The 26,145-nt window shown below is 36.2% G+C and overlaps 2 protein-coding genes across 2 annotated transcripts in view; one reads left to right on the top strand and one right to left on the bottom strand.

Moving 5' to 3' along the window:
• Positions 1-265: 265 nt before the first annotated feature.
• Positions 266-9,111, bottom strand: LOC109109163 (dickkopf-related protein 3-like). The gene is made up of 7 exons (XM_042715313.1): positions 8,807-9,111; positions 8,118-8,243; positions 7,878-7,958; positions 2,278-2,370; positions 1,964-2,108; positions 1,064-1,214; positions 266-571 (listed from the first exon to the last, which is right to left on the bottom strand). Exons 1-7 carry the CDS (start codon positions 9,005-9,007, stop codon positions 529-531), a joined length of 840 nt encoding a protein of 279 aa, XP_042571247.1. The 5' UTR covers positions 9,008-9,111; the 3' UTR covers positions 266-528.
• A 549-nt stretch (positions 9,112-9,660) lies between these two features.
• The window catches only part of LOC109109600 (protein-methionine sulfoxide oxidase mical2b-like), a 46,574-nt gene continuing 30,089 nt past the window's right edge, over positions 9,661-26,145 (top strand). Inside the window, exons 1-7 of the mRNA XM_042715914.1 lie at positions 9,661-10,016; positions 19,366-19,712; positions 21,522-21,729; positions 22,558-22,674; positions 23,615-23,716; positions 25,226-25,381; positions 25,699-25,799. Of these exons, the coding sequence (XP_042571848.1) occupies positions 19,449-19,712; positions 21,522-21,729; positions 22,558-22,674; positions 23,615-23,716; positions 25,226-25,381; positions 25,699-25,799 (948 nt within the window). The 5' untranslated portion in view covers positions 9,661-10,016; positions 19,366-19,448. The remainder of the gene's footprint in view (positions 10,017-19,365; positions 19,713-21,521; positions 21,730-22,557; positions 22,675-23,614; positions 23,717-25,225; positions 25,382-25,698; positions 25,800-26,145) is intronic.

Below are 26,145 nucleotides of genomic sequence, written 5' to 3' on the forward strand. Positions count from 1 at the left end.
TGGCTATGACCGCTTTATAGAACTTAAGCGCATATCTTAAAACTTGCTGCAGTAGTAAGTAAAATATTGTTATAAGCAATACAGGTTTTTAATGAGAAATCTGAAAAACGTTTGTGTGAAAATTAGCCAGTAAATTGCTTGCTTCATCCATATCTACTACAATTCAATACTGCCATCTGCTGTTCACATTTCAACAAGCAATTTAATGTTTAAACTGAAATGTTTGCTTTTAAACATTTGATTTTCAAAATAAGTTTGACAAAAATGGCAAGAAATCATATTTATTTGGAAGGAATATAATGCCCAGCTAGGTCCACATATTCAGAACGTTGTCATGTCTTATCTGTTTAAAACATTTGTAATTCCATTTGATGTAGTGGCACACAAATTACACAAAAACTATAAATTAAAGCTCCTCTCATTGAATTAAGAGGAAAAAATAAGGCACTTCGATGTTACAAATAGAGACAAAATTACAAATTACAACACTGATCAATGTTTCATTGGGAGCGATCAGTCCACATTTCCTTAACCAGAAGTGTTCCTCTCATGCACACACACTGATTTATTCCTGTAACATAAAACAGATACATTTGAGTCTGTTTGTTCTCTGAAAAAAAAAATACTATTAAATATACATGCAGTACTATATATATATATATATATATAGGGAGAGAGAAAGAGAGAGAGCGTTCTATATTTTACATACATACACACACACACACACACATATATATATATATATATATATATATATATATATATATATATATATATATATATATTTATATATTATATATTTATATATATATATATATATATATATATATATATATATATATAATTTCATAGTGCCCACATAGTTCCCATCTGATTCATGCTGCAGACTAAAATACCTACATCTTTGTCTTACCAGGAAGCTGCAATCTGACTGGGTAGCTAGATTACGGTTATAAAAAGCACAGTCGTCTATGCAAACGTCATTGTTTTCATGCCAAACTTCTTTAGCTGTAACACATAAGCTAGACATATGCAAGGAATATTTGTGAAGAAACTTTCTCACTTGAGAGGCTGGCAGTGCAGGCCTGCAGCACAGGGGCAGTGCTCCTGCGGCCCCTCCTCGTCCCACAGTAACAGATCCATCAGCTGATTGGGGTGACTGTGGCAACCCTGGCCCTCCTGTGGCTTGGGGCGGCACACGGGGAAGAGCAGGGCTGGAGAGGGGAAAAAAACCCCCAAAGAAATATTAAAAATAGGAGAGTGGGAGAGACAGAGACTACAGAGAGAGGTACAGCAGAAAGGAAGGAGATTAGGATGAGATGGACTCCAGACCACAGGAAATGTAGTGACATCAAAACCACAGCAAATGTAAATGGTTTTTATCATGGGAATATGTTGGAATGCTAAGAAAACTGAGGAACGTTGTGAACCGAGTGAGAAAGGAGTGCGATTCTAAATTCAAGGAAACAATTATTTAGTACTCTGAAGGGAAATCTGGACCGGAAGGCCCAGTGAAACTGGATATTTTTCAGATGTTTTACTGCATAACCAACTGCTTATTGATATCTAATATGGTTGTTTATACAGGCACTTCTATGTCTCAAGGGCTGATTTTTTATTCTTTCTTTCTTTCTTTTCTTTTAAACGCCATACCAGCTTCTAAGGCTATATTCATGGCGAGAATAAAGTGCAATCAATCAAAGGAGGACTAGAAAAGATGTTTAAAATTGATTTCCTCTAGAAACTGATTTTTTATTAAAACTAACTTTTTTTTTTCTTTTGGTTATATAAAGGTTAAAACTTTCACTTATGCCTTTACTTATTTTTGCTACTTTTAAAATGCATTTTATTTATAGCATTAGTTTTATCGTCATCTCAGACTTTAAATCTTAGAACACGGAAATCCAATCCATGAATTATTAGAAATGTAAAACAATGATAATCTAAACAAAGATTAAAGAACCTTTGTGAAAGGCGCAGCAGTGTTGAGGGCTGCAGTCGCTCTGGTACTGACAGATGGTTCCAGACTGTCCTTTAGTTCTGTTCTGAGCACAAACACCCCACACACACAGCTGATCTCCACAACACTCCACATCCTTTGTGCACTCCTGTCAATTCAAGAAGCAGAAAAGGAATTTTATATATATATATATATATAACATTTTCAGATGTGATTTATATATTTTAAATGATATATACATGAAATTAATATATATAAAATTTGTGTTTTTGTATAGATAGATAGATAGATAGAGTGAACACAAAATCAGCACAGACCATATTAGTTGTCTGGCACAGAACGCATTTGGAGGTGAGGATCTCGTACAGGCAGAAGCTGCCGTCCCCACAGTCCTCGTCAATCATGCACTCCTGAATGAAGAAGAATGAACCTGACATTATATATTACAGAAACACTGTTATTACAGTTACAGTTGAGCAAACATCCCAAGGACCCTATTAATACAATAAACTCTGCAGGTTCAGGATATGACATCATAACTCCATGAAATGACAGTGATAAATTCCCAAAAGACAACTTCAGTTTCCGGACAGTGGCAGGCAGTAGAGTGCATCGTCTGGTCACCATTCACTTTCACTATATGGAAAAGAGCAGCGTGGACATTCTACTAAACGTCTTCAACTGGGTTACACAAAAGAAAGTCAGTCATAGAGGTCTGGAAATGGCATGAGGGTGAGTACATGATGATAGTGTTTTCCTTTTTTTTCTATTTTGGGGGAACTTTTTCTTTAAGCAACCTACAGCATTGTTGTAACTATAGTTTGGAGACAATGCTGTAGGTTGCACAAAGAAAAAAAAATACTGTAACAGCAAGTTTTGTTTTGGACTTTAGGTTAGGAAATTCCAACGAAATGTTTCGCCTCCCAGACAAAAATTCAGTTGAGGACTAAAAGAAACGCCCACCTACCATTAACTGAAAACCACATTTTTGTTGTCTGGAACATCCTCCTCATTATAATGTATTATCAAAAACAGTCATGTGTGTGCTTGTACTTTGTTAGAGACCCTGGAACTTGATTTGATGGAAATTTTGTGACTTAACCTTATAGCCTAAGAAAAAGGTGGGAAATAAGACATATGTTGAATATTTACACTATGCTGAAAATATTTACAAACAAACTGGATGAAGAATAGAGAATAGTCTCAAACTGGCCTGTGGTGCAATACAGACAAACAGGAGTCATTTTTTAATGCCTGATGACATCATCATCGGTGTCATAATTAATTTCACATTTACAGAAGTGGAGGTGCAGAAATCCACCTCAGAACTTGAATCCTGTGAGAGGTGTAACAGCTACCAACCACTCAGCAGTCAACATCAGAGCCCAGCTGCACCCTTCCCCCCAGAGTTACAGCGTCTGGAGTCTAGACTAATGTGAGTGAGTCACATGAAAAAACCTTCAATTCCTCACGGACAAAAACAACTTTCTGAAAGAACACGAAGTTTGCGTTTAAATTATACTTTAAGACAATATTTTAAAAAAAAAATCAAAATTTGTAGAAAACACATGAAGACACGATCACAAAATTATAATAATTCAATAAAACCTAATTAAATTAAAGGGGACCTATTATGGCCCTTTTTACAAGATGTAAAATAAGTCTCTGATGTTCCCAGAGTGTGTGTTAAGTTTTAACTTAAAATACCTTACAGATCATTTTTTATAGCTTGTTAAATTGCCACTTTTAGGGTATGAGCATAGACTGTATAAAAACATGGATGTAATGTCTGTGACGTCACCCGTAGACTCCTGAAGAGCGTTTTTGAAGCTCAAAGTGTGCAGAGCGGGCCGTCGCCATCTTGGCAGATATATCCCGGATAATCGAAAATGGGCAAAAAGGCGGGAGCTGGTTGCTGAAGCCACACCCACCTAGCTCGACGGCGGTGTCAGCAGCGGCAATCCACCTGTCACTCAAGTGGCCACGCCCTTAATTATGCAGAACTTTAAGGCTTAATATAATTTAAATGGATGAGTTATAAAAAATTCACCCCCCTCACAGTTGTCATGAAGGGCAAAACTAGCTATATAGACCAAAATCATTTTTTTCACCAGGCTGTAAACATGTTTTTTTTCTGCTGTAAAGTTGGGCATTTTAACATGGGGAGTCTATGGGACTGACTCCCTTTTGAAGCCAGCCTCAAGCGGCCAGTCGATGAATTGCAGTTTTAGTCACTTCCTTTTTGGCTTCACAAGAGAGAGCGGGAGGTTGCCGCTTGGGTATGAACCAAAACGCGCCGCTTTTTGTCTTTCCCTTTAAATACAAATGAATGCTCGTGGAGAAGAGGGCGGAGCTTCAAGAGCTCAAGCTAATAGATGCCAAGTCTGCGTATTATACGCAACTTTGGGCTTCTTTTTTTGTAAAGTTGCGTGAAAAAATCCCGGGTTGCGTTTTTTTGGGCTTATTTTATAAAATAGGGTTGCTTGTTAGGTAAACCTGACAAGCAACTTCGTTTCTTTTCATTTATGTTCACTGTATTAAACAATGCATTGATTGACACTCTGTCTGCTCACAGTTAATAGCCAATCAGTGCAAAAATATAAGCGCTGAAGCATAATTTGCCAAATATTCTGCCCCCTCCTTTCAGACGCCTTTTTTTACGTGATTTTTCTTCAATGAGGAATTGGAGAAAAATCACATTAAAAAAAGAATGTGTGTGTCGCTGTAATCCAAGCAATGATAGTAGTAGATGTAGAGGAGTGGGATGACTTCCTTTCCTTTATAAGGCAGCCTAATTTTTTTTTTTTTTTTTTTAACAATGTTTTGTATCAATGTTTTATCATCACTGTAATAAAAAACAAGTAGGCCTATAGTATATAGTAGGCCTATAGCCTACTGATACTAAGAGTATATTTGTTTTTTTATATTTTATATTTGGCCTTTTCCATCTCTCCAATCCTACTCTGCTCACAGGTGACTGGAGATGAGTTTTGTTCCTGCTTTGTTGCAGTTTGCTGATTTTTTGTAAAATAACTTATGTTTTTGCTATTCAGATAAAGGGGTAATTTCAGTTTAATATGTTGCAGGCTCAGCTATTGGAAATAAATAATTGATAATAATTAATATTGATGATAATAAATTATCAAAAAATATTGGGCTTGTTTTGGGCTTGTTTTTGAAGCTGCGGTTGCTTATTTGTCTCGCGAGAGTTGGCAACTATGCTCAAGCTCTGCAGCAGTCTCTCTTGCAAGCTCCAGTGCTAGCCTTTGCAAATAAACACTCCGCTACTAGTACAAGCCTGTTATCTTTACAGAAAACGCACTCGGTTTAAAAGTCAGTCATCTCATTGTACGGTGCGTAAAAAAAAGCACTTTATGAATTACACAGATGGGAGACGATAAAAATAACTCATGGTGCCATTCAAACTTTATAAGCCCCACTTGCGATTATGAGCTCGACTAATTCCAGCGGTTGACTTCACATTGCTTTCATATGCAGTTTTAACTCCCACATTCCTATTCACGGTCATTCTGGCAGCATCAGTGAAAACAAACAGATAATTGTAGCTTTAGCAACATTAGCCTTACAGAGTGCCAAGAAGCTCTTTCAGAAAGATAATTTGGAAAACTAATGCATGATACTTCTTCTGAAGGTGTAGCTGGATCACGAACAGTTGGCACTGCTCTATCCTTCAGGAGCAACTTTCAGAACCACCTTCTCTTCAGCGGCTCAGATTTCGGGAATAAGGAGAGAGTTATGTGGATTCATACATTCAGCTATAGAACTCCTAAAGCGCTTGGGAGACATTCTTGTCAGTGCTGCAATGGCGGACTTTATACAACTCACTGTGAACTCGCAGTTCTATGTTATAACGGCAGTGTCTGTCAACATTCGTGGGCGGGGCCTGTGGCTAATGTGACGTCACATTAGCACCAGATCAGAAAACATGTAGTTGGGAGACACTGCTTATGATCTAAGGGGATTTAAAAAAAAAAAAAAGTCGTGATTTTTTATCATTATAGGGTGGTTGTGTACACACACTTCCACCACACATTTATTTCCAAACACCATGCAAAAGTGAATTTTGCATGAAAGGTTCCCTTTAATATAATATTATATAATATATAATTTGAACTAAATATGTAAATTATACACACACACATACACACACACATGTACATATATGCTGTATACAATTCATAATTTAATATTTAGTTATATTTTATTTAATAATACTTATATGTAAAATGAAATGAAACTGAAATTAATAATTTTTACTTCAATTACTAAATATGTATAATTGAATGTCATTTTATTTAATAATTTAAAACTATAATTAAGTGAAAACACATTTATATATGTATGTGTGTGTGCTGTATATTATTCATAATTATTTTATTTATTAATTATAATTATTTATTTTAATAATTATAGTATATTTACACATACACATACTTAATGCATGTAAAATGAAATTAAACCTCAATTAAAATAATTAACAATTAAATGCAATTACATATACAGGTCAACTACTAAATATGTATCATTTAATGTAATTACAATTAAAAATTCTAATTAATTAATAGAAACATTCTAAGACTATAAACATATGTAATATATAATATACTGTATATGTGTGTGTGTGTGCTGAATATTATTAATAATTTTATATTTTAATAATTATAGATCATTTAATAATTCTAATATATAAAATTAATAAAAAACAAATAAAATGGTAAATCTAAAACACACATACACACACACATTTTATATATTATATATATATATATATATATATATATATATATATATATATATATATATATATATATATATATATATATATATATATATATAAAATTGATTTCATTTAGTTAGTTGTCTTGTAATACATGTAATAATGTATTTATTGTATATTTATGGGATACATTTTGCAATACTTACCGGCTGTATATTTTTATCCCTCACACATAATGCTCATCTTTTGACTGTGAGCTCACATTTGGCGCTGTGCAAAACGAGAGAGAAACCACTAATTGCTGCCTCATGGTAACATGGCTGCTGGCACTAACTCTCCACCACACATTCCCAGTGCACCAATTTCCATGCATTTTTTCCAGCAGTTCTAATTTCACCATATATTGTCATGGTGCCAGAAGACTGCCTGCCCAAAGAGCCTCTAATGACACTGCCGTCTGTTAAATTGTTGTGGAAATGCATAAGGACCTTACTAGTAATGTTTTTACTCTGGAATAGATATAATGTAGTAGATTTAATTTATTTAAATTAAAAGCTGTTAAATAGAGTAATTACTACTGTAATTCAAGAGAATTGTGAGTTAAAACATCACATTTAGTTTTGAAAACAAAGACATAATGTGTTTATGTTGAAAGATCCAGGGTTTAAAGGATTAATTTCTGTAAAGAACATTTATATTAGCCTTATAAGAAATAAAAGCTTATATTTTAGTCTGTGGTAACCACAGTAACAGTGCAACACAAGCAGAAAGAGGACCGATATGGACCCTCTGTCCCTCAACTGCTTTATCAAACAGTTTACAAGAATTCAACATGTTTAGAAAAGTCTCCGTAATGATGTGCAACATGCTTCCCAAGCAAACAGAGGATCCTAGTTTGATGACTGGTGAAGTGGAAAATCCATGTTGGTTTTAATAAATAAACTCTGCTTTCTAACCTCATGTTGCCTAGGTGACGACAAACTCACTGCAGGGTTCATAGCGCTGCCCAGAGTGACCAATGCAGCCAGACCAATGTTTACTAACCAGGATGTGCATTGAAAGTGTGATATCCCTTTAATATGGCTGGAAACAATCCAGAGCACTTTTCAGAAATTAGATTGCATACAACAGCTTGAAGTGATAGGAGACATTAAAGCTATAGATGAGAAATAGACTCACGTGATCTACTTCATTCCAACGTTCAGTGTTCTGAATGAGAGTTCTGGAAAAATTAGTCTTTCCAGTCGTATTATCTGTTTCCTAGAGGAAAACCAGGTGTTAGTTACACAAGGCATATCAATATACAAAGGCACTAAGACATGTTAACACTGTGCAGTTCTGTGATATATATGTTGCTAATAAAAATCGAAATCAGATCAAGTACAAGCTAATAAACGGAGCAGAATAAATAAGAAATACCTTGTCGATTCTCTCTATCAGCTGGACTGTTCGATTTCCAACCTTGATCACGCTCGTGGTTTCATTGTGAAAACTGGCAGGAAAGTTGCGTCCATGTAGCAACGATTTTGAAGACTCGTTCTCCATCTGATTCAAATAAATTAATAATAATAGATGTGAATGTTTTGATCGTAATTCTTACTATACACTACAAAATCGGATATAAATATTACGATTCGTTTTAGCGAATCAGTTCATTTCAAAGAATCAGTTCAAAAACGATTCGGTAGCATTACACACACATACACAGTCACACACATATGAATAAGTTTTATTAATAATACTATTTGTTGAAATTGTATGTGTTCCAGTTCAGTTTGTTTCAGCAATAAACTCAGTCATGTAACGTTGAAGCAAAATATATTTACATATACGCTGAACAATACTAAAATTAATCTACATCGGTAAACATTTTGCACATTTTAATACATTTGTTATTTATTAAAAACCATACCTGTTGACTCGGTTCGCTCAGATTCGTTTGAGGTTTTGTGAACCGATTTAAAAAGATCCAATGAAAAGATTCGACTCAAAGGAACAATTCGTTTACGAATCTGTCAGCGACAATCCTACTGTACGCTCAAAGCAGCATGGCGCAAAACAAAATTCACATGTTAATCTGTTAGGATTGTTTTTTAATCTAGTCATACCTGGTGAACAGCCTCCTCTAGTTTTTGCTGGGTGTCCTCCATCAGTTTTTCCACTTCCCTGAACATCTCGTTTAAAGTGGTTTGTCCCTGCGCCACATGCTTCTCCAGGGCCTCGGTGATGTCCAGATGTCCCCCTCTGTGAACTGAACTGCCCACCACAAAGCCCACGCAAAGGGATAATATCACAAATTTCAGCATCATTTTGTGCTTAGGCTAGTCACCCTGTCTGTGCCTGGGACGTGGATTATTTGGAAACTTGTGAGGGGGAAAAAAAGACCGGAAAAGGTTTTTGGCGCATGATGGCTCAATTATTAAAGTGACAGCACACTGGCTTTTAAAAATTACGGAAACAAATCAAAAGTAGGCATATGCTAGCTCGACAGAAACGACTGTGTTTTTTATTTGAATATATTTTAAAATGTAATTTATTCCTGTGATGGCTGTCATTACACGATTCAGCAGCCATTGCCCCAGTCTACAGTGTCACAAGATCCTGGTGCTTAAGAATCATTTATTTATTTGCTGGTTAATATTGTTAAGGAACCCGTGATATACTTAATACTTAAGTACGATTAAAATAATAAGAATAAGAATATTCATTAATGCATCAAAAGTTACAGAAATCTTTTGTAAAATTATAAATCGCTATTTCAGATAAATGCTGTTCAATAAACTTTATTTCTATCCATCAAAGAATCCTGAAATAAAAAATGCATCAGTTTCTACAAAAATAATAAGCAGCAAAAACTGATTTGATAAAAACTGTTAATGATTTCTGAAGGATCATGTGACACTAAAGGCTAAAGTAATGGCTGCTGAAAATTCAGCTTTCCCATAACAGTCTAAATCAGTCTAAATCGATTTTTACGGCTCCTTGTTTTAACATAAATTAGTCTGTTTTTGTTCCATACCCAGCTATCAATTTTTGGTTCCTATAACGTTCTTATTTGGTTCCCAACAAAATAACCAAATGGAAACCTAATGGGAACGTTCTGTGTTTGTTGGGTATAGACTTGCGAACGCATCTCATTGCGCTTTGGGCTTTCAATGTGCATGGAGTGTGTGCACATACTTTAATAATCCAGTAGATGGCGACAGAGTACATCTTGTTCACCATTCATTCGCTGCCTGTCCTAATGAAACACCTGCCAGCATGTGTGTGTGATTAAACTATGCTGATTGTGCCAACAGAGCTATTCTTCAGTTAAAGGTAAGACAAAATGCACACTTATCATATCTATCAAGACTCAAACGCTATGTAGCCTACTACAGTAAAATATTGTTTATATAAAGAGAATAGTAGTGAGTGAGTTTGGTAGAATTGGATTGCATGTTAAAGGAGAGAGACCTGATGCCTGGAACACGAGGCGTCTGTAGAACACAGCTAGTACAGAGCAGTAAAAGATAAGATGCAACTGTGTGTGTGTGTGTGTGTGTGTGAGAGAGAGAGAGAGAGAGAGAGAGAGAAAGAAAGAAAGAAAGAAAGAAAGAAAGAAAGAAAGAAAACATGGCTGTAGGTGCTCGATTCGTGCGTTTTGGGGCAATACAAAAAATTGGGTAATATTCCAATTATGCATGCATAGTTTTGTGTTGTGCAATGAACAGAAAAACTATTTTTAATATGATTGCGAGATTGATATTTAGCCTAGATTTGTCCTAAGATATTAATGAAACACCGTTTTGCAGGTATAATTGACATATGTTACACTCCATAACACAAAATTGGAAAATCCTGGAACGTCTTAAGTTTTGTTTATTTGTTTTACTGTCTAAAGTATTTTTACATGACCGCTTTCCCAAGCTGAAACCTTCAATACAGTTGAGAATGAAGTGCAGCCGACTGCTAAAAAAAATGTAACAGTGGGATTTGCCTTATAAGTTTATCTGAACTTCCCATTGGCCGTCATGAAGAGCGCCGCCTCTAATTGTAAGGCGCATAAAGAGCAAGTGAGTCGCGAGCGAGACTGATATCGACATCCGAGTGCATGGAATTATGAGATAAGAACATTTTTCTCATTGCGTGACAAACGTTAGAGCTCAGATACGCTAAACGGATAATATCGACCACTGTCAAACAGATTCTGCCGAAAGTCACATTACAGCGGAAAAAGTAAGTTTGCTGATCTAATTTGAGCGCGTGTCAGACTCAGTGCACGAGCTGCTGGGAAACTTAAAGTGACGCGCTATATTGGGCACGCGCTGCGTTGACAGAATACACTGTTGCCATACATATGAAAACAACAGTGTAATATTAAAACAAATGAATGCTTTCGATATTTGTTACAGTAATGAATTAACAAATAATGCCAAGTTTGTATTGGATATCCAGTCAGGTGTTTGATTACATCTTAGCCAGGTTAGTTTCATGAATGGTGTAAATAATTTACTGCAGCCTTTGGAGTGCTTGTCAGCTGTCTGGGTTTAGTTTGGTTTGAAGTTTATCTCTTGGATAATGCCAATACAGCACTAAAGCATGATTTTTGTAATATTATCTGTTGTCTGATACAGTCATTGGCTAAACTGACAACATTCACTGTTGGGAAATCCATCTGAAGGACCACCTTTAGCTATATGTTGCTGGTCCAAGATGGTCTACTATCTAAAAACCTGCTAGAATGCTCCAAAACATAGTTAACAAATAGATTTTCCAGGAAAGTCTCCTAAGAGACCAGTTTTGCTCCCTTGTGCTGTTTTCAGGTAAACACTTGACAGGTGTGAAGATGTTGAATAAGATGTTTTGACCATTAAGCATTTTTCAATGGTGATGGTGTTTCTTTTGGAAGTTTCCTAACTTCTGTGATATGTATAGTTTTGGTCAGACTGGAGTGTTATTTTCTCCATGTTGTCCAGGATTAGTCATTGTTAGTGTGAATTGCTCAGACTATAGAGATCAACAGGCTCAGACTGGCATCAAATGTGTCTGGGTTGATGAATCACTAGCTTTATTTACTCCGCAGGTGTTTCTTCTGTATTTTGTAATGAACATGTGTAATGACTTGCACAGATAAATATTTCTTATTATTTTGTAAGCCATGTCTATATCCTAAATTTCCAGCAGTGCTACTGAAGTTTAACACCGCTTTAGTTTTTATATTGGGCTTTAATAATGCAGTGTGTGAAATGCACCATTAGATGTTTGCTTTTCTTGATCTGTATAGTCTTGCTTGCAGATTATGTGGTTGTTTATTGGAGCTTTTGGATGTGTTGTTGTCCCGCTGCTGCCTATAGGGCAAAACAGTATGTTACACAGTCTGCCCTTCCTGGAATATGCCATTGACTTATAAGGGCCATTCTGAGCATGGAGAAAGACAGAAATGCACTAGAACTATGGCGATTGTCTTTCATATGTGTTGACTCAACCACGGATTCACCACAGGCATGAGGAGAAATGAGCAGAGAAGTTGCAAATGTAAGAAATTGAGAAAATGGGACAAAAGTAAATGTGGGAAATGAAGCAAATGTGAGAAATAAAGTAGAGAATGTGAGAAATAAAAAAGCAAATAGGAGAAATAGACACGATATTGAGATATAAAGTTGAACTTGTGAAAAAAGTTGCAAATTGAGTCACAACTGTCAAAAATAAAGTTGTGAGATATAGTTATAGATATGAATATGATCAAGTCGCAGTTGTGGGAAATTAGTAGCAGTTGTTTAAAAAAACTGCAATGGAGAGTTAGTTACATTTATGATAGTCGTGAGAAATACAGTTGCAATTGTGAGAAAGTTACAGTAATGATGAATAAAGTTGTAACTTGCAATTCTAACAAAAATTCGTTTGAGGAAGCTGCAAATTGTGAAAGATAAAAAAAAAGCAAATCTGAGAAATAAAGAATGTGAGGAACAGACAGAATTGTGAGATACGTTGCAACTGTGAATAATAAAGTTTAATTTTTAAAGTTTAAAAATTAGCAATTGTTAGAAAGTTGGAGTTATAATCAATGAAGTCAATATTTTGAGAAGTTAAGTTGCAGAAAAGTTCAGACCAAAAAAAAAGACCAGCCAAAGGGCCAACACACATGCTGTCGGAGCTCTTCTGAGCTTTTTAGGTTATTCCCAGTATTTAGGAATTTCTGAAGATAAAACTCTATGGAAGTTCAGTTAAAAATGCCTTGACTCCATTTTTCCACAGATGTGAATGCTGAAAGTTTATCTGCTGCACTACAGACATCTCTAAAAATAACACATCCTGTCTATTCCTCTTGGACTGCCGTGATGCTCTCATGCGTTTCTTATGGGTAGTATATCACAATATGGCAGTCTCAGTAAAATAATTTTTTTTTTATTTATTTTTTTTTATGAAATTGCATACATTCTTTTGTTGGATTCTGTTTCACATTCCCTCCAATTTGCAACACTGATTCGTAGGGCTGTAGTACTCGAGTCCAGGGCTCGAGACATTTTTCTATCGTCTCGGACTTGTCTCGGACTCGTTGGTGTTTGCACTCGGACTTGTCTCGGATTTGGTCATTGGACTCGCCAAATGTTCTTGGTGGTCTCGACCAAGTCCAGCAAAATTTGTTTTTCTCCTTCAAAACAAAACCACATTTGCATGTCGCGCCTGAAAACATGTGGAAAACGCTTTCTCCTTTTTTCCAAAGCACTCTGTAGCCTGCGCTCTATGCTTGCGCTCCCGTGGCGTCTGCCATTGCTAGGCAACCATGACCTGCTCTCCATGATGACGCAGAAGTTTCAGCAAAAAATAAATGGATTTCCAGGACTAAAAATCCATTGCAGTAGCCCTGCTAATGAATTCATTTAAAAAAATGGCTATCCTTGTACAGCTATGATCAGCTGTTTCTCCGTCTTGGCTTAGCTTTCAATTTTGTTACGGGAAAGGATGAAGCTGATTCGTTGATTCTTGTCACATGACCAGCGGTGCACTTGCTGCGTTCTGAAAAGTTTAGATGTTTCTAATTTAATTTTCTACCTGTTAGTTTTATTAACGTCTATACCTACCCCAGCCTTAAACTTACCCTTTACAATAATGAAATACTAATTAATGTTGTACAGTATGACAAAAATTACACTGTATTTATGTGCGCATGCCCAGTAGAGCCAAACGTATCCCTTCTAGCCTTAAACACGCGTATTTGTCATATCCCGAGCTTTGCATGTGTCTGCGTGCTGCGCCAAGGCATCAGTCATTTTAATTGTTGACCATAGACATAATGCCAGCAAACAGCAGCATTATAAAGTAAATAAAATACATAAAAAATTATTTTATCCTACAGCTCCAAACTCGGTCCTAGAGAGCCGGTGTCCTTTAGAGTTTAGCTCCAACCCTAATTAAACACACTTGAACCAGCTAATCAAGCTCTTACTAGACACACTAGAAACTTCCAGATAGGTGTGTTAAGGCCAGTTGGAGCTAAACTCTGCAGGGCACTGGCCCTCCAGGATCTAGTTTGGAGACCCCTTTCATTGTTAAGGTTACTAAGAGTTTTCCATTTGTAAAATGGCAGTGTATGAGACTAGCTTTGGCCTAAATGTGTCCATTCTAGTGAATACATGGTTTACGGTTGGTCATCCTGTTATAGTGTAGCGGAAAGATTTTAATTCAGAGTAAACAAACTTTTTTGAGTTGAAACCGATTGGGTGTGTTGACATTTGACATGCTTGTCTGGAGCGGTGCACGTTTATAGTCTTTAACTTCCTCCTCTGTTTCCTTTATAATCCTTCCTTCTGTTCCCAGTAGGTTAGAGAATGTTAGAGGAAGTGGAAAGTTGTTGGTTTGTTATCGTAAGGATTATATCATACACAAAATGGGATCAGTTTAAGATGCTGCCAGAAATCTTGATGTCTGCAGGGTACAGTATCTGATGGAATCTCAGAAGAATTCTCTTGAAGTCTGCAGAGTACAGTATCTGATGGAATCTCAAAACAAGAGAGTTTTAAAAGTCATATTTATGGAAAGATGATTCTGTTTTAAAAGTAGGATTATGTACCCCAGGACTTCATTACCCGACAGTTTGAACCTGCTGTACATTGCTGCATGGCTATAGAATCTCACCATGGTAGAACTTGAAACTTGAGACCCGTCTATTCTGAGCAGGAACTACCCGAATGTTTCTCCATGTTATATATACGGCCATGTCTGCCTCAGAGTGAAAAATAAAATAAAAGCCTGTTCGCATCAAGAGTGATAACCGTTCGGTTTATTCTAAGCACATGTTGCAGTTTTGTCATCTTTAAAAATTATGGATTCTAATTGGCTGTCAGTGTTTTTATCATTCATCAGCTTAGAAAAATCATTTTGAAAGTGATTCCTCTGTGTCGTTATCATTGTTGTTGAGGTGTGGACTTTCTTATTCCAATAGAACTAGAATGATTTTTAAAACTATATAGTTATCGTTATAGTTATCATTCTTGGTGTGAACAGGCAATAATTGTTGTAGAATATTTTAAAAGACATAAAAAGTCACATTGAAGGATTTATCACACAAGTCAAATTCGCAATTCCGAGAAATGAATTTGCAGTTACGAGAAACGAAGCTGGAATTGTGAAATGTAAAGTTGCGCAATCAGTTGCGATTAATTGTAAGAGTCGCAGTCTTGAGAAATGGCAATAATAGATTCGCAATTATGAGAACTGAACTTCTGAACTTGTTAGATATGAAGTAGTAATTATGAAAAAGTTAATTACCTTTTATTATTATTATTATTATTATTATTATTATTATTATTTTTTCAGACAGAAATTGGCTTTCATAACATTAATACAGAAGTACAACTAGATTCAGTAATGTGCAACAAGCTGCTTTTGGTTGATGCATCACCTTACCTTACAGATTATTCAGACCTTGTTCATCCATAATTTTTCCTCTGAAATTCTCAAGTAAATGCCTCGGAGTGCATTCTTTGCAAATGTTTTTGCACACCAACACAGTATATAGCGGTTATATATCTAATGGGAATAGTAGGCCTGCCGTTGATTTTGATGACTTTAGGGATTCCTGGTTACACATGGGTGTTGCCCAGTTCACTGTCACTTGACCAAATCTCTACTAAATACATTACTCTAGAGAGCTCATTATGGGTTTGACCTATATCTTCCCCTTCATTATGCCCTAACGAATGATAAGTTGTGCCGTTTTGTGGCTTTGCAGAATTTGTTGGAACAAGAGTGATTGTATATCATTCTCAGGAACCATGATCCCAAAATAGCTGATTTTGCCTCTGCATTTTTTTTTCTTTCTCTCTAGATGTTTCGTTATGATAATTATTTGTTAGTTAAGAGCTATATTTTAAAAATTGTTAACATTTTAGAATTTATGTGATCCAGAGGGTCTGCTTTGTATTCTTTGTCCACCACAAAGCAATAAAAAAGTGCACAAACTGGAAGGACTTGGACCTCATACAATATCAGATATCCTGCCTCTGGAACTACTGTGCAGAAAATCATACGTAGCAATTTTTATGAGCCTTTATTTCTGACAAATATGAACATAATACATTTTTTTTTTTTTTTTGCACTTTTGACTGTGTATTCTTCCAAATGTTGGAAAAAATCATTAGGAATAAGTGTCCCTGTAAGAAAATACCATTTTGATATGCTTTATTTCTCAGGTATTCCTGGCAAAGTGTGCAAGCATGTCAAAAATCTTTCACACAGGGTTTTTCTTTCATGCACTCTTGTGCTGGAATTCCAATGTCACCGTTTAAACAGATGAACCATTTAACTATGTTATTAAATTATTACTGTTTTTTTAAAGATTGACCAGTACCAATACATTTAAATTATCTATATTATTAGCAGATAATATATTGTGAATCCCTAATTTCAATTTATGTGTTTTGCCATTTCCAAATCTATTGTATGTGTCCAAAAAAAGCTTTATCCAGTCCTGTATTTGTATCAGCTACGCAATATGCTTGTGTCTTATAGGTCAGCTGGCTAACATTTACCAACGTCACCTGAACTGGTGTAACCGAACTCTCCAAGGCAGCAGCATTGCTCTTTGGTTACTTTTGTTTGCCTGTACTATAATAGTCTTTTACTTCAGGCTGTAAACTACTAATCCATATTGACTCAGTAGGGTTTACTTTCCCTACAAACATGAATGACTGCTTGTGTGTGTGTGTGTGTGTGTGTGTGTGTGTGTGTGTGTGTGTGTGTGTGTGTGTATGTATGTGTGTATACTATTTTCAACACTGAATAAAATGTTTCTTGAGTAACAAATCATTATAGAATGGTTTCAGAAGGCTCATGTGGCACTGAAGACTGGAGTATTGATGCTGAAAATTCAGCTTTGCCATCAAAGGAATATATTTACATTTTAAAATGTAGTCAGATAGAAAAGTTATTTTGAATTGTATTAATATTTTACAAGATTACAGTTTTCATTGTGGGTTTTATCAAGTAAATGCAGCCTTGGTGAGCATAGTAGAGAAGATCAACTTCCTGTTTGTGTGCTCCTGTAGGTCACATGATTAATCTTAGTGTTGTAGGAATGTTGGCTCTTAGGAATTCCAGTTTGAAGTTGTGCCGCTTTCTGTTGAATCCACTTGTACGCGGTTGAACCCTTTGATTGTTTCTCAAAGCTGAAGCTCCTGCAAAAAGATCTGTCAAGACCTTATGCTGAAAGACTGCAGGTCTGAGCTGTCGGAGTTAACATGCTTGACAATCACTATGACATAAGCATATGCTAGTTTCAATGACTATTAATGATAGACAGGATGGGCAAATGTGCATGATCCTGTTGAAAAATATCTTTGAAGGCAATGGCAAAGGGTGTTAACTTGAATTCCCTTGATTGCAGTTGTACATCTGTTGAGAGGGTGTTCCTAGAGACACAATATGATTTGTAGCTTCTAAATGAGGCCTGTCTTGTTGTTTTACTCGCACACAATTTTGATTTTCTGCCAGGACAACTTTCCTGGCACGTCTTGCTTCAGAAATATCCCCTACTGCATTTTCAGCATGGTTAAATTTAGCTGTGGGAACTTTCCAATACTGCGTTGGCTGCAATGACCATTGGTGACATGTAAAAACGCATTGCTTTCATTGGTCCTTCGAGAATTCAAGGACAAGGAATTTGGGTCATGCTATATTTCTGTGTGTGTGTTTTGAGAGTGGATGGTAGAGGACCAGTGATAATGGTAACAAACTGTGGACGTGGCCGCACAAATGAATCAGGAGAGAGCAGCTAATGCCACCCTGCAGATAAATGAGAAGGGCTTGCCAGCTGCCAGATTTGATTAGGTCGGTGAGACTCAAGTGACCCTCAGGAGTGTTAATAGAGAGAAAGCTATAGGACTGCTCTTGGGCTCAAGCTTCTGACAGGTCTGCTCACTCATTCAGATGACCTCCGATAACATGCATGCAAATCATTCACATATCAGTGCGCTCTAGTTTCACTCCCAAATCAACTCTTCGTTCGAGAGTGGAAGAGGATTGATTTCCTCAGTCCATTTACCTGAAGGACAAATTGAGAAACGCTTGATGCTATTATTTACACTCTTCTGTGGATACATTTTGCAGAATGTGTTGGCAGCTCTTAGTACATGCAAATATTTTCTGGCTTGCAGGTTGTCTACAACTGGGCCAATCTTGGTGTCCTGATTCTTGTTGAGCATTCCTTTGTTCTGTCCCGCTTGCGCTGCATGCATTAATCCTATCAAGCATGCGATTCTTCTGGCCTATTTTACAGCACATGCCAACTTTTTTTGTGTCATTAAGCTGAAAATCTAGAGCATTTTCGTTTGATTTACCAGCAGTACTTCAGGACAGAATGCACTGCTTTTTTTCAAGGCATTGTCTGTTGGTCCAGTTAGCCAAAGATTGCTGTGTACCTATACGTTGTTATTAGGTATTAGTTTGGATGGTTGGCTAGTTTTCCAGCTGTTGACTATTTCTTCCTTCCTTAAATCCTTACAAACAAACAAACAAAATTCCAAATATGATATTCCCCTTGCATGGGACACCACATTTCTCAAATAATTTTTGAAAAACCACAAAATTAAAATTTACAATTTGCTTTTATGTTTTTTTTTTTTTTTTTTTTTTTTTTTTTTTTACTTTTATACTTTTTACTTTTATACTTATACATACTTTTATACTTAATTTTTTAATTAACATTTATGTATTTTTATTATTTATTTATTTTCTTTTACGTTTTTTTTTTTACTTTTTTATTATTATTATTATTATTATTATTATTAAGTATTATGCATTATACCAAATTATTTGGTGAATTTAATGTTTTTTTAATCACTTAAATTTTCAGTTTATTCCCAGTTTTAAAACCCCTGCTTTTTATGAAATTATGTAGTTTTGTATATCCCAAATTATTATAAGGACAGTGCAGTTTTATTGATCTAATTGACCTTCATATACAAACAGCATTGAAAGGCTGCAATCAGAGCCCTAAAGCAGTAAATGAATATAGGTGATGTGAACTGTCTACCATTATTAGTCATTTCACTGCATTGTATATCCATATATAGGATGTTTTGTGTTCTTTTCACATACGGATGGTTGACTGCACATAATGAAATTTATGGCACTTTGGTCCCCGTGTAGAAAGAAATAAAACCCTCTCTTCCTTTTCTTTCTCTAGTCTTGAAAAGGAATGCCTGCACCAACCAAACCCTGACTGAATCTCTTGTCAACAGAGGGAAAGAGTGAGTTAAAAGAGGAAGGATGGGGGAGACGGAGGACGAGCGTACGTCTCAGGCTGGCCAGCTGTTTGAGAACTTTGTGCAGGCCACTACCTGTAAAGGCACCCTGCAGGCCTTCAGCATCCTCTGCAGGCAGCTGGAGCTGAACCTCTCAGATCACAGGGACTTCTACAGCAGCCTGAAAGCTGCCATCACCTACTGGAAGGCCAAAGGCCTCTGGGGGAAACTGGACAAGAGAGCCAGCCACAAGGAGTACAGTAAGGGCAAAGCCTGCGCGGACACCAGAGTAAGTCTGTAGAGCTCTAGACATGTACTTAAAATCTTACACTTCTTAGAGGAAGCGAAAAAATCTTTTTGGGGTATTTCTGACAGGCTCACTTGGAGATTTTAGTTGCTGATCTTGTGTTGCAGAAGACGACAAACTTGCAATTGATTCTTTGACTAAAATATCACTATTTTTTGCATAACTAAAGAGAATTTAAATGGCACCAACAACAACTCATTTCATATCCAGATTGTTAGTCAAATGCAATCTTACACTTCTTAGAGGAAGCGAAAAAATCTTTTTTGCATGATAACAATGGCTGAGATTGTTGTTGCGATGGCTGTTTTGGCACTGCATCTTATTATATAGCACTTTTTACGATGCAAATCGTTACAAGCAACTTTACAGAAAATTAAGTTTCTACAATATTTATATTTATATATATAAATTTATTCATTTATAAAATTAAACTGGAAATTTTGTACTATTTTTTATGTTGTATATATTAATTTATTCATTTTTGGAATTATGGTGGAATTGGTGATAATTTTGTTTGGAATCTGCTATGCATTAACTAGACCACTGTGTTATTGTGTGGGTGTTTGTGAGCAGTCAATGGAACAGTCAGTCTCGGGTCACTTGACTTAGTATACGTGTTGAGATTGTTCTTAGCACATTTTTTGTAGTGGTTTTGCCTGTGGACTTAGTGACCTCATTTGAGCTCAATAAGGTGTTGAAATGATTGGAAAACTTAAGGAATATTTGTTTTGCAGTTAAATGTCAGATTAAGAGGAATTCAGTGCAGAGCTCTGGGGCTTCATTTCTAGTGTTTTTTTCTAGTGTCTCTGCTAGAATTATTGCTGTTCTTTTTGTTGTGGATCAAGTCGTAGTTTGTTTGCATAGATTTGCATTGTGTGCTTAAGCTTAATCTCACACAGATTTGTTGACTTATTCCATAACAACAGTATTAAAGGAATAATTCACTCAAAAATGGAAACTCAGAATAGATGAGCCTGGGCTCTCAAGTTATTAAATAACAATAAAAATGGTTCATACAACTTGTCATTCACATTGAGCATAGTCGTCAATAATTACTGTTCACGTTTTGATGTCACAATGTCATGACATCACTGACACTGAAATGTTTTTGTGTTTTAAATGGATGCTAAGGCAAGATTTAAAATAAATAGTGACTTGAATTCAGTTTGATGTTACAGTGCTTTGTTTGACTCTTGGTGCTCTCAGACGTGCCTCATTTTTCAGACTATTACATTTCCCAAAGCCAAAACTTTGAAATTGTCTTTCCATATAAAACACCAAAAGGTTAGTGCAGCAATTTATTTTGTTCAATATTGTCTTCTCTCCTCACTGTTACACATCCTTGCTGTCTAATGACAGGTAATAAAAGTGTGATTAAAGTGTGTTTGCTGTTTTATGACCTCTTCTGAACCAGCCTTTTATGGATGCCAGTTTGTACACCATATTAGGGCAAGTAAACCATAACACTGGTCATATTTTTCTCAGAAACTGCAGTCATGATCCCTGCTTTGTTGTGAGAGACAAGTAGAGACGTCACCTGGGTAATAGTCCATACTTGTGTTTGAACTTGCTTGGAATGGATTGAGTTTAAAAGTGACAAGTAGGGAGGTGACATCATAGCATTTGATTGTGCCAGAAGAACGGGCATGCACCGATTGGTTTTGATTGGTCAGGAAGCTGACGTGTTTGGATAGTCTTTGCTTCCACTTGTAGACACTCTCCAAAAAAAAAGACAAACAGTGTCATTCAAATAAGTCCTTCAAATAATGCTAAACTTGTTTGTTTCCACAGTGTCTTATCATTGGTGGCGGTCCCTGTGGCTTTCGGAGCGCCATAGAGCTGGCTTTGCTTGGCGCCAAGGTGGTGGTGATTGAAAAGAGGGACACCTTTTCCAGGAACAATGTCCTTCACCTTTGGCCTTACACCATCCATGACCTCAGGAACCTTGGAGCCAAGAAGTTCTATGGAAAGTTCTGTGCTGGGTCTATAGACCACATCAGTAGGTCAAATCTGTTTCTTTCTAACCAGAAACGTTTAGTTACAGTTTTGACCGTCCTCTTCACTGATATCCCTTCTAGTCATCGAGATATATCATAACACGTAAACAAGATATGGTGTCACCGTAGGAACCTGTCAGATGTTGCAATCACATGCAGGCTTTTGCATATGAGCTTGCTGGAAATCATTTTCAGACACTCTAACATACTTTTTCTTTCACGTTCTGCCAACTGAACCTATTGTAAGTCTGATATGTTCCTCTTTATGGTCTCTGAGATGAGACCAGTCCAGCCTAACCAAAAGATATGTAAAACATTTAGAGTAGCTGGGATTATGCAAATGCATTTTTCCATGTTTATCTCTTTAAAGATACTGGCCACCATATGATAGTTTAAGTTCATGCTAAACAACATGTAAATGCATACATACCTTAATATTTGAACTGATAACTTGTGACTTTGAGTCATTCATTTATGAATCAGACTGCATTGGTCAAGCTGTATGTTCGTGCAAGCAGCCATTAAGACTGCTTTGTTCTTTTTTTTTTAATTGTTATATCTGTGCTTTTTTGTTTTGTCCTTTTTATTTTATTCCGTGCTTTTTTATTTGTTTGCTTGTCCTTTAGGGGTCTTATTTTATTTTTTATTCATAATTTAACAGAACCCAATCTCATCATATTTGATTCAACCTCACAAATACTATATCAACGATATTGTAACAGCCTTGTGTCCAAAACCAGCACATACCCAATTATAGAACATGACAAATTGAACAGTATAAGTGTGTTTGCTTCCTAGTGGAACTGATGGTGACTTTCTTCTATTTTCAGGTATTCGTCAGCTGCAACTCATGCTGTTAAAGATTGCTCTCATTGTTGGGGTTGAGGTGCACGTCAACGTGGAGTTTGTCAAGCTTCTCGAGCCGCCTGAGGGCCAAGGCACTGATGGTAATTGGCCAATCATCATGACATCTAGCTTTGAGGACTACAATGAACATTGTGTCTCTTAGCTCTCATTTACCGTCCATAAGGCACCCTGACAGACATGAGATGTGTGAAACACCAAGGCAATATCATATAATCCCACACAGCCATAAAATAACTATAAATATGTCCAAGACAGACCGTCACATGTTTTCTTTACACCTCATGTAGTCTGGAAAAGGTTGGGTAGTCATTACCTTTCATCTTATGTCATTTCTTGGCGGAACCACACACACACCCTTTTGCCAGTCTCCCTACACGCATATCCCCACACACACCCAGGACACTCTGTTTAGGGATGAGATCACGGACAGAAAGAAGCTGTAAACCGGTTTTCAAATTTATCTGCTCTGTTTACACTCTGGGCTATATTTCTTTCAGCCTATTTGACTAGCTAACAAAGTTAGTTAGAGAATGCTCATCATTTTCTCTTTTAAAAGTGTCTTTATGTAATTTTGACATCCACAATGGGCCTAACACTGCTTGAATGTCAATTTACCCAGGGACTGTTGTAACTTCCTACTTCAAGATCCTAACGGATTTAGCGAAGCAAAAGCAGGGCTAAACAAGATCATGAAAATTGACACCTTCCCACTATGTACCCTTGACACACATACACGACTGATACCGAGAAGGTTTGTGTCATTCCTCCACATCAGTGGCACTCACCAGTCTGCATTGTGCAAATGATAAACCCTCAGTTCTGTACTATATATAAAGTCAGAGGTCATTGGGGTCTATAGCGCCTCGCCTGCTATCCATTGCTGGTCAAAAGAGCATCAATGGCCTCATGAGTGGCTTCACACACTCAGCTGACTGTACTTTTAAAGCTGCTGTAAACAAAAGAAAGGCCAAGTTATTTTGTTTTCCTTTGAGTCTCTCTGACCAGGTGTCTGCATTCCAGGGCCTGGATGGAGGGCAGAGGTCCGGCCGGCCGGTCACCCCATCTCAAACTATGAGTTTGATGTGATAATTGGAGCAGATGGAAGGAGAAGCACTCTTGATGGTAAGAAAATATTTAGTTTATATAAAACTAAAATTAACATTTCCCATTTCACCATACATAGTTTCTAAATGGCTTGGGTTTGAAATAGAAGTGTTTTTCTGTGTTTGTGTGTCTTAACTTTATCCTTTTGTAAATGAAGGAATTCTGTTGGTAATGAAATGATCTTATCTTCTAAACAAACATATCCTCCTTGTAAAAAAAATGTACTTCCTCTAAGGAATCAATATTAATCTTGCCAGAAATATTTCTGGAACTCAGCTGGCAGAACATGATGGTAACAGTCAATGTTTTTTTTCTCTTTAAATCACTAGGTGTAGTGTTTAAGGCAGCATATATTTGCAAATGATGGCCAATGTCAAGGGTTTTATTCCCAGAGAATGTGCTAGATTTCATCATATATCACATACACATATATGTATATATGTGTCTGTCTCTCTCTCTGTATAAATATGTATGCATGTCTGTATATATATAATTATATAGCTATATTACTTTTATTAATGTTTTTAACGTCACAGATGTTATTAGTAATGTAGGTAGTAATCTAGCAATTATATATTAACATTATTATATATCTTAAATTTTATTATAAGTATTTACTCATAATTTTGAGTATTCATCTAGTATTTATTTGTGATGATGACAATAATAGCAACAATTAATATATATATTCATTAATAAAGATAATAACTTATTTTGAGTTTTCCTTGGGTATTTATTAGAAGAAAAAATACACTATGCAGATGTCTGTGAATGGCACATATTTAGTGCTTTCAGACTGGAAACTTTTCATCTTATGAGATTTGGCTCTCTCAAGCATAATAAACCTGCTAAAAGGCTTTAACATGCTCACTCAGTCAAGAAAATTGCCCCAGTGACTCCAGTGTCCAAAAGCTGTCTGTCCTACATTCATACCTTGAGAACACGGGTCAGCTCTTTGTGTTTGACAGGAAGTTTGTTAACTCACTACAGGAGGGACGGAGCGGGACTCCTTTCATTGCTTCCTGCTGACACAGTTAGACTCTAGACATTGAGCAGAAGAACAGATCCTAGATCAGACTTTAATCGGCTCTCCAAGTTAGAACAAGAAACCCTTGAACCATGCTGTGCTAAATTACACCCAGGCTTGACACTTGTTTTTTGTTATTTCTTTCCAGAAAGGTGCAAAGACTGTATTGTGTAATTTGTTGTTGTGCAAACGCTTTTGTTTTGCAGAGGTCAGCGTAACCTGAAAGGTCTTGCACTTTTATTTTTGCAAATATACGCTGCCTTAGCAATTACTTTACTGATTAAAAAAATAAATAAATACATATACACCTCGCATCTTATCTTATAGTTGTCACAATGTAATGTGACAACAAAGCTGGATCAGATATACAAGTAATACCACACTCCAAAAAAACAAAAACAAATGCTATGTGTGAGCAATAAGAATAGTGATGCTTCTGTTAGCAATCAACACTAAATGAAAACCATGAATGCAAAGCATTATGTTGCTCTCTGCTCTAGGCTTCAAGAGAAAGGAGTTCAGAGGGAAACTAGCAATCGCCATCACTGCAAACTTTGTCAATCGCAACACGACAGCTGAGGCCAAAGTGGAGGAGATCAGCGGAGTGGCATTCATCTTTAATCAGAAGTTCTTCTTGGAGCTCAAGGAGGAGGCAGGTGTGGTGAAGCTCCTGCATGACGGAAACAAAATCTGGCTGCATTCTTTAAACACAATGATATGTTCCTTAATGTTTTTAAAATACAAATTACATAATACAGATCTTAACACATTACTGGCATCAGTATCAGTGTGTAATGGTTCCACTCCTTAAAGTGAGCAAAACTGGATTGTAATCATCTTCTGAGACAGATGCCATCTTGAATATGCTCTCATCAAAGTTAGTAATAGAGCTTAATTAATTGTATTGTACACTGCGATTAAAAACAAAAAGTTGCACAATCATGCTAATGGACCTCATTTATCTTTTGTACAGGCATTGATTTGGAAAACATTGTCTATTACAAGGACAACACGCACTACTTTGTCATGACTGCAAAGAAACAAAGCTTGCTGGACAAGGGTGTGATCATCAATGTGAGTAAATATTTTAGTAACATTTATTAATTTTATAGATTTTTATATATTAATTTGTATACATCAAGGTAGTATTTGTTGTAGTGCTGTTTAGTTGTATTTCATTTTTAATGTAATGCAATTATTTTTTATATTTTTGACAATGTTTTCTTTTAGTGGTAAGGTTAGGATTAGAGTTAATCTTTAATAATTATAATGAGCTTAATTTGCAAACAATAACAAAAATGGTCCTCGCCATTATGTAAAAACAATAATTTGTGTGTCCTATGGCAAATATAAGTCATCCTATGATAGACGTTACAAAGTATTTTAATCTCTGAAAGCATTAGAGAGAACTATTTTGTTT

Source organism: Cyprinus carpio, chromosome A25 (genome assembly GCF_018340385.1).
Source record: "Cyprinus carpio isolate SPL01 chromosome A25, ASM1834038v1, whole genome shotgun sequence".
Classification (NCBI taxonomy): domain Eukaryota; kingdom Metazoa; phylum Chordata; class Actinopteri; order Cypriniformes; family Cyprinidae; genus Cyprinus; species Cyprinus carpio.